This window comes from Papaver somniferum, unplaced genomic scaffold, assembly GCF_003573695.1.
Source record: "Papaver somniferum cultivar HN1 unplaced genomic scaffold, ASM357369v1 unplaced-scaffold_128, whole genome shotgun sequence".
Classification (NCBI taxonomy): Eukaryota; Viridiplantae; Streptophyta; class Magnoliopsida; order Ranunculales; family Papaveraceae; genus Papaver; species Papaver somniferum.
Window position 1 is genome coordinate 9,600,770 of NW_020621936.1, and position 9,899 is coordinate 9,610,668.

General features: G+C 40.1%; 2 protein-coding genes across 2 annotated transcripts; both read right to left on the reverse strand.

Annotated features, from left to right (window-relative positions):
* Positions 1 to 2,878: 2,878 nt before the first annotated feature.
* LOC113331888 (protein GAMETE EXPRESSED 1-like) lies at positions 2,879 to 3,737 on the reverse strand. The gene is made up of 3 exons (XM_026578530.1): positions 3,578 to 3,737; positions 3,337 to 3,478; positions 2,879 to 3,241 (listed from the first exon to the last, which is right to left on the reverse strand). The coding sequence occupies exons 1-3, from the start codon at positions 3,735 to 3,737 to the stop codon at positions 2,926 to 2,928; spliced, it is 618 nt and encodes a 205-aa protein (XP_026434315.1). The 3' UTR covers positions 2,879 to 2,925.
* Positions 3,738 to 4,180: 443 nt separating this feature from the next.
* Positions 4,181 to 5,112, reverse strand: LOC113331889 (protein GAMETE EXPRESSED 1-like). The gene is made up of 3 exons (XM_026578532.1): positions 4,757 to 5,112; positions 4,263 to 4,662; positions 4,181 to 4,192 (listed from the first exon to the last, which is right to left on the reverse strand). The coding sequence occupies exons 1-3, from the start codon at positions 5,110 to 5,112 to the stop codon at positions 4,181 to 4,183; spliced, it is 768 nt and encodes a 255-aa protein (XP_026434317.1).
* Positions 5,113 to 9,899: the final 4,787 nt, after the last annotated feature.

The window sequence follows — 9,899 nt, forward strand, 5'->3', positions numbered from 1 at the left end:
ACACCAATAACAACATACAAGTTCTTAGAATAAAGTATTTGAGAGCGGTAAGCACGAACATTAAAAAAAGATAAATAGATGTACATTCAACCTGATCCAATAACCACCTATATTCAAGTTGTAAAAGTGACTCAAGGAATGACCGGACTAGTTTCCATTTACAAGTGGCTTATACCAAATACACCTAGAAAGAACAACATGGAAAAAATACGATTCACATAGAGGCATCTAACTTTCTTTTATATATAAATAACTAAACTATTGTTATTGTTCAAATTTAACTTCTTAAAATAGTGAGCAGATAGGCAGTAGCTTGGGTTCTAGGCTATTAATGCATACAATTCAGAATTTGACAGGGAATGCTCAACGGTGGCACGATTACGATATACCATACAATCATCTATTAGAACCAGTAGATTCAAAACTATATCTAAAAGTAAGTATTCAGCTCTTCGAGCTTTACTGATTATTATACTCAGGAAATATCTTATGTGAATCTCCAGCAATAAAAATGAAATGACCAGACAGAGCACATAAAATGAATGGTTAGCCTTAACAGGCTAAATTTCACCTATCTACCTTTCAACACCATATGTAGATACCACTCTTTTGTCCTCAACAGTGGCATATAACACTGTTTCATCCACATGAATCGCAGATTTCACTTTTCGAGAACACTTCTTCTTCTTCTTCCCTCCTACACCCATAACTTGGAACCTACAAAAAAAATATAGTCGGGATTAGTAATAACATAGTAGTAATTCATATTCTTTAGTTACTCAAAGTACACTCCGCACACAAAGTTATAGTGATTAAGAAAAACTAAGTTTTATCTACCTAAAATTACATGCTCATCATGACATTATAAACAATTCGCAAGTGAGGTTATTAGATTAGTTTGAAACTACAACTTGTGCAAAAAACAAGCTTCCAAAACTGCCATCATACATTGAATGAAGATCATCCATTGGCAGTGTACAATAATACGTATGAGAGTTTTTTTGAAACAATATATCAAGTACCATATGATAGCAAAACCTAAAATGGTAAACCCATGAATGAAGTTGTATCAAACAAACACCATCATACCATCCGTGTAAATTTTACCACTATCATGTAACCGGGGAAAGCCTTACTGACAGTTCCCTTACTGATTGATACCACAGATTGCAGCAAAAGCAATTACAGCACCAATGAAAATTTACAGTGGATTACCAACTTATCTGAGTTGGTATACATTTAATTTTAACTATATATGATTCTTATTGTCTGATAAATTCTTGACTCAATAAGAATTTTTCAGAAAATTACATGATATATATCCAATGTTTTTAGGTTGACGTAGATGATAAATTTATCAAAGAAAAAGGTAATAACAAGGGAAAGAAAAAGGCCACCAATTATGCTAAGAAAACTAATCGATTTGATGAAGTTGGAATCATACAACAAATCTAATTTACAAAACAATGGGAACAAAGTCGATCTCTTGTTAGCAGGTTGGGATGAGAATATGCAGGTAAAAGGAATACGCTACTCAGTAGTCTAGTGTAACTTAATTGGGATTTTGGTTCTATCTTAATTATATGATGATTGGGTTAATATATTTTGTAATTTAAGCCGAAAAATGTCCATTTTTAGAGCTAGCAGTGGTTAAATAGTTATTCATACAACATGTTACAACCATCCACAAATTCATGATTTAGAGCTATTGTTGAATCTAAAACAATGAAGCTTTTGGTGGCCATGACAAAGCATAGGAAAACAAGGAAGAGTACTAATTATGTATTGAATGACAAGAATTTTACCTGCACTTAAACTTAGGTGGACCACGCCAATGCTTTGAACTAGGATTCAAGTAACAACTCCAACTATCTCTGAGCACAGGATCCACGAGTATTACAAAATCTTTAGTATCCGATAAACAAGAATTAGAGAGAAACCCAACATAATACACCTAATTTTAAAACAAATAAATAAAAATTTCTCATTCACAACAAGCTACAGTGATGAAAGTACGAACCCTAATTCAACAAAAAAAAAAAAAACAAAATCTATTCTGAAAAACTTAAGAAATCAAAATCAAAACTGAAGCAAAATACTAATTTCCACGGAATAAATCGCAAAATTTTTCATTTGTCTCAGTTCCAAATACTCTAACGACATGAACAGAAAAAATGAGATTTTAAAACCTAAATCATACCTTTTTTTTGTGCTCAGTTACCCTAAATCGTAAGTGAAGTTGATGAAAATACCTGTTTCATAATCTAGAAAACATCAAAATTTCCCAATCCTTTGCTCTGCTCTTCTTTTTACTTCTACAAACCGCACTAAGTTCCTATCTACCTAAAATAACGAAATCGATTAAACTTTCATTTTATACATACCCAAAATTGAATCCTCAATTCAAACTGATGACAGATAATTCTAAACCCTAAATCATACCTCTTTTTTTCCTTCTTTTTTCAATCCATATTCATATATATATATATATATATATATATTAGTTCTTCATAAATGACGAAATGGGTATGCAACGGATTGAATCTCAGACGAAATTGAAAAACTGAGAAATCTCTGAAGATGTTGATGGAAGGAAGAAATTGATGGAACTTTGAAAATTGAGAAAGAAAAGAAGACTGGTGAGAAAGAAGGAAATAAGAGAGACGGAGATCACGAAGTGAAATTTTTTTTTGACGGAAAAAACAAGAAGACGGGGATAAATATCTCTGCTGAGTTGGTAGCTGACTCTGCCAGATTTAATTGCTGAGGTGGTAGCTGACTCAATCAATATGGTCTGAACCTTTTCTAAATAAGGATATAAATGTCTATAAAACCCCAACAGGGTGTTATCTGTATATTTCAATTAAGGGTGGCAGTTTTGGAAGTCTATTTCCAGAGGAGGCTATTTTTACACATTAGAGTTTATTATTTTGACAATACTAGTATTTGTGAATGTATTTCATCGGCGGAGATGAGGGCCGAGGCCGCATATCCATATTTTCTTGAAAAAGAACTTGTTGTAATTGAATTTTCTGCAAGTCTTTCCGGCAACATGAAATCAGGATCCATGCAGTTGTCTTCTGGTAAATCTTCATCTATCCAAGTTAAAAAATCAATATCGTCATCATCTTCATCGTCGGTGCTCTCCATTTCCAAGCCCATCTGTTTCGTCCTTTCTTCTATTGCACCAAGCTTCTCAATCAGGCTCATTATCATTTGATGGTCTAGCACTTTCTTATCCCTGCCAAAACACAAATTTAGACTTCTCAGTAAAGAGCCAAAAGAAGAAAATAAAACATAACTTCGCATTTAAGCAATTTGAGACTTAGCAATTACCTGTAAGTGAAAGCGGAGTACAGAAGCCTGAGAACTGCAACAACTAAGAACGAATTTTTACCCATCATCACTTGTTTATCTAAATCTAACCCGTACCAATACATTCTGGAGCTGATTTCAACGAAGAATGTAACTGCTAGTCCTGTAACAGTTAATGCACAAGCTTAAGTACAAGAAAAATATTTATAGGCATAAATGATCCAACAAGAAAAAAAAAAAGACCAAGACAAGAAAAAAATACCTAGTAGAAGCCAACCCCTCGTGTGATGCGTTCGCTTAAAACTGGTTAGCACGCCGAGGACAAAGAGCACAAATGGGTAAAACAGACAAGCTTTTATTAAACCTGTATCAAGCAAAATACGGTTAATCAAGGTAAAGTGTCTGTCCAGCTCCAAAAGCATGTTAGCCTGTTTCGCTCTGAATGCTTCCTACATATAGAGAGGAGTCAAAAATTAATACATAGTTTACTGAATTCGTAAATGAATAGCAATTTGAACATTTTATCAAAAAACCTTGTATGTAAATATAATTAAAGATGGACAAGTACCTGAGCTGCCAATATGGATTTTGATTCTTCAACTATTTGATCCTGAGCAAGTCGAAGTTGTTCTTGGCCTTTCAAGAGTTCTTCTTGCTGGTGACGACTAAAATCAGCTAGTGTCTGCAAAGTAGCCCTGAAAATACAAAAATAGATTAGCCAGCAACAAAAAGATGGATCTAGCTGAATGACTTCTTATATATATGTTGTAATTCTATTCTTACCCGCTTTCTTTCAGCGCTTGAGATTGGAATTTAAGCCGCTCAAGTGCCGTAGACTGTCCGTCTAGAAGTTGTTTTTGTTTATCTAAAGAAATCTCTACGGCATTTCCAACATCATCAGCTTTGTTTTGAAGGTTTTCCATTTTTATAGACATTGAATTGCTAACTTGATTAATTTCTTTTCCTATTTCTACAGCCTCATTTTTTAGTTTGTCAACATTATGGCTTAAGTTCTCATGAGATTCATGAAGCATTGCCATCACTGTTCTCATATCTGACTGTCCTTCTAGTAAATTTAATTGAGATGCTACAATTTCCTTTGATTTTTCGAAGACAATATTAGAATGTTTTAATTGAACATCCATCTGGTTTTGAACTGTTTTTGTAGTCTCGGCTACTAGTTGTGTTTGTCGATCTAAGGATGTTATCGACTTATCAATTTCATCTGATTTTTGCACAAGAGTTTCAGATTTCTCTTGGATGTTTTCTAATTTTTCCTCTGCCAATTCTGCAGATTTCTTCAAGCCATTCACAAGTCTTTCTGTTTCATCCTTAAATGCGTCCGCCCTGCAATGACCCCAAACGATTGTTAGTCTAAATAAAACTCAACTCAAGATGGAAAAATCAAGGATATATACACTGATTTCACCAGAGAACTTACTGTAATTGATGACATATCGAATCTGTTTTAAGATAATATCCATGGTATATTTTATGCGCTGAATCGTCCAATTTCTTGCAACATGTCTGCATCTTAGCGCGAGAATCACACTTAGGAAAAGAAGCACGACCAGAACCCTTTTGAAAACAATCACTTAACTCCCATGCAAGTCTAGATTTCTTCTCGTTGTCCAAGAGGATTGCAGGGCATGTAGCAAAAAGATTCCTATAAGCATTTCGCCAACAGGAATTCGGACTGTCTAGATACTGTTTAGCATCTTCGACCAACTTAATTCCGTTGGGTTCATTCAGAGGTTCCATTGAGAATAATGCAACCCCAGATCTTTTATAACTCATGTGATTGTGTACACATATATCTCACCATCGGACACGTGTATACAGAAAGGTACGTGGAAAGCATGCAAGCCAAGACATCAAAACACGATGCGTCGCGAAGCACCAAATAAACCCCTAGGAGTTGCTTTATCTCATCCCCAGAAGAGGAGCTAAGATCAACGGTGGGGAGAAGGTCAGCTGACACGTACTGACAGGGGCAGAAGACACTTGTCTGACACGAGCAGACCCCTCAACCACCCGCATTAAACACTCTGAGCAGTGCACGTGTCGACCGACCTATGGAACGAGCGAAGATGCCTCCGCGGGATCGAGGGGGAAACGCAGACCTCTGCGTGATAGACACAAGACACTAGAAGATAAGGTTCCAACGGTCTTCAGAGATGGGTCCCACATTCCTACCTTATAAATACCCAATCTCCACAAAGGGGGAGGGGGATCGAAAAAACATCAGGAAAGAGATAGAGAGAGAAAGAGAGTAGCAAAGGTAAGGAATCCCATAGTGGAGAGAAATATGTAAACCCCAAGTCATTCAACTATTCGTGTAACCGTGAATAATATAGCAGAACAACAAACCCCGTGGATGTAGGCCTTAGTGCTGAACCACGTAAACCTTGGTCTTATTTACATTTCAGCACTTTACATTCATTTAGTTCCGCATGCATTTACTTATATATGTTGTTTTCCTTTTATATTTGTACCCCATGCATAATCGCTACGCATGGGGAAGATGGAGGATGCCATGATAAACCCGCGGGTTTTGAGCCAATGAACCCACATCAGGGTATCATCATCGTAATCTCTTTAGACTTTAACAATTGATTGCGGGCATTCGGATCCCGCGTAGTTCGTGTGTCCACAATTTGGCGCTAGAAACAGGGACTTCGTCCCGGTAAAAGATTTATCTTGTCCTGTGATTTCATTCTAATTTGGCATACGATTGCTTCGATTTTATCAGCTCTGACTGTATAGATCATTCGTCAACAGTATTATATTCAAAAACCCACCTTTTGCCTTCGATAAGAGTTAGTGTTCCAAGCATGGGTTATTGTCCTAATCCGTCGGATTTACAATTTTCAGTTTTTTTATATATACTAAAGATCGCCTTTAATAAACCCGCTTTTGAAAAATTGTATTTCGACAACTAACCCGCTTCACGCGGACATCCCCGTTTCTGTTTGAATAAACTTTTACAGAGAACGTGTTGTGAGTAAAGAAGGCGAGTTTACGCTAGATTTCGTCAACAAAAAGGCACGTGATGGAGAAGACGCAGGAAGCAGGAAAATCCAAAGCTTTGTCAAAAGAAACACCCCGGACAACCCCGATCATCACCCGAAGCAAGCAGAAAGGAGATAAAACTAAAATGACCAATCGAAGGCAGGATACCACTGAAATCACTTCACCCATGAACGCTAATTCTGTTGCAATGGCGGCTCTCAGAGCAGCAACGATAAAATACGGGGAAGCCGCGGTAGTCCCGAAGGCTGCGGAGGCTAGCAATACCTTCGCCATGAGTCAACTTAACCAACCAAGGGAGAGGGTGGATGAATCCAGAACATTCCAACCCGCGCATCTGCTAACCTTTGGAATGCCGCTAACAAATAACCAGAATCAAACCATACCGGCGGCTCGGGCACCGCAGAGGGGCGCTCACTCCAATTTGGAAACACCAGCAACAGAAGTTGAACCCCTGCTACCTTTAGTACAGACCATGGAGGAGGGCGGCGCCACGGCTGTAGCGGCACGTGCGGGGACTCCCAATCAGGGGTCCAACCAATCACACCAACTAATGGCTGAGCTCGAGAAACTGAAAAGGAACCAACAGGTTTACGCAGAAGCTGTAGCACTTTTGGCCAGAGAAAATCAAGATTTAAAGGAGCGGATTGCTCTAAGCACAAAGACCAACCAACAACTTGATGAAGCAAGCTCCAAAGCACCAGAGCCAAACCAAGACTGCAGAGTCGTCCTAGCGACCAATGAAGACGCGACAAGGAGACATAGCGTATCCGACCCGGATTATGACGATGGAGAATCAAACGGAAATGATCTGAAGAATTTAGAACACCAACGCGCAATGGAGGAACTGCGAGATGAGATGATGGCAGAGATCAGGCAATTGAAAAATAAACAAGGAGGGGGAAGGTTAGAAGAGGTTATGAGAGAAGCTAACTCCACGCCCCTGACGCATCGCTTGGCCAACACCCCTATTCCCCTGAAATGCTCTGTCCCGACGTTCGAATGCTATGATGGGTCCAGCGACCCTGCTGCACATGTTCGGTACTACAACCGCGTCCTAGAAAGATGGGGACAGAACGACGCCGTACTCTGTAGATACTTCCCGTCAAGTTTGAAGGGATCGGCGTTATCATGGTTTGATAATCTGCCACCAAACTCCATACACTCATACGACCAACTGGCAGAGAAATTCTTAAGAACATACATGTACAACAAGACTGTAAACACTGGGATGGATAAGCTTTTTTCACTAGCAATCGGCTACAAGGAAACCACGAGAGAATACACAAACAGATGGCATAGGATCTGCCAAGCCATAGGAAGCGTGGACCCAGTGGTAAGCATCAATTGCTATAAGTGGGGCTTGGACCGAATGAGTCCCCTATTTGTTGAAATTCACGGGAGCGTGCCCAAGACAGAAGGCGATCTCCGAATAATTATCGAGAAGCACGCTCGACTTGAAGAAATTCAACGGGAAAACCCGAGGGCATATCCGCAGAGGTCTCACCGCACCAATTCAGCAGAACAAACCAATGGGGCCAAAAGGGGCTCCTCAGATGAGAGACCTCACGAAGATAGAAAGGAACGGAGGGATGAACGAAGAACAGGCGACCGAAAATTCGAAGACCAAGTTTACACGAAACTCAACGCTAGCTATGCTCGTATCCTGCGGGAGATCAAAGGGAGGGAAAACTTAGAATGGCCATGGTCTAAGGGAAAGCAGCCCCCAAGATCCGAAAAGTCTAAAGATTACTGTGAGTATCACTGTTTCAACGGACACCAGACCGAAAAATGCAAGAACCTTAAAATAATGATTCAAAAATTAATTGATGCGGGTGAGCTCAAACATTACATACGGAAGGAGGTTACCGAGGACAGATCCAAACGAACCAAGCCAGTCCAACTTCCGGAAGAAAACCGAACAATCAACACCATCTCGTGTTCCGAAGCCACAGGACCCTCGCTCACAGCACAGATTGGAAAAAGGTTACGGAAGCAATTCGAAGATCGCTGCGAGTTATATAAGGTCGATGGGATAACAGTGGACGAACATGAAAAATGGATGAAATTACCAGTCATCTTCGATGCCGAGGATATCGAAGAAGATATGGAAGACCATAACGATCCCTTGGTCCTGACATTACCAATAGCGGGATGTAACCTCAAAAAAATCCTCATAGACGGGGGAAGCTCTGTGAATGTCCTATTCTATGACGCATTCAAGCGGATGAAGCTCCATGATGAACAGTTGATGACCTCTTATCACACCATCTACGGATTCAATGGAGCGGCCACGAAGCCCTTGGGAGACATTGTGTTACAGGTTAACGCAGGGCCCATGAAGCTGGATACCCGATTCAGTGTGGTGGACACCCCTTCCCCCTACAATGCCATTATTGGACGACAATGGGTACACAAGCTCAAAGGAGTAGCGGCAACATACCACCAATACCTCAGATTTCCAACACCTGAGGGAATCATGGAGATCAAGGGAGATCGAATCGCTACACAAGAATTCCAGGCCACTCAGGATCATATCAACAATGAGCAAGAAGAACAGCGAAAAATCCGAAGAGTAAGAAATCAAGAAAGCACGAAAGAGAAAGCCGTAGACCTATTCCTTAAGGAAACTACAGGAAAAGGCTTGACGAAAGAGGATAATGTCCGAGGCTCGGAAACAAGTACCTCAACAATCAACAAAGAGAAGAAACACGCCAAATAGCAATTAAAGAGCGCCCCAGTCCTCGGAAACCCGAAGCCTATGTTCACACCAGTGGAACCCACAAAGGAAATCAACATAGGAACGAAAGAAGACCCGAAGATGGTCAAAATTGGGACCATCATGGGCGAAGAGAGAGAACATTCCTTGACCCAATTACTTAAGGAATACGCGGACGTGTTCGCCTGGAAGTTAGGAGATATGCCGGGGATTGACCCAAAAGTAATCCAACATGAACTACGCATCAAACAGGGCACACCCCCGTTCAGGCAGAAAATACGAAAAGTGGCTCCAGAATATCATGAGGCGGTAGAAACAGAACTTCGGAAGCTACTTGACGCAGGATTTATCAAGGAAGTCAAGTATCCTACCTGGATATCCAACATGGTCATTGTTCCTAAGAAAAATGGAGGGGTTAGAATATGCATCGACTTTACTAATCTCAACAAGGCGTGTCCAAAGGACAACTATCCCCTGCCGAGCATAGATCAACTGGTTGAAGCAGTTGAAGGGTACGAGGAGCTGTCGTTTATGGACGGATACTCTGGGTACAACCAAGTAGCCCTGGCAGAAGAAGATCAGCAACACAGCATTCTATACACCACATGGCCTTTATTGCTATACCAGAATGCCTTTCGGGCTCCGAAACGCAGGGGCAACATACCAAAGGATGGTCGATGCTATTTTCAAACCATGGATTGGAGGAACCCTAGAAGTCTACGTGGACGACATGCTCGTCAAAAGAAAGCTGCGTAAAAATCACCACCAGGACCTGAGGAATATTTTCAATGCAATGAGACAACATCACATGAAAGTAAATCCGGAGAAATGTACT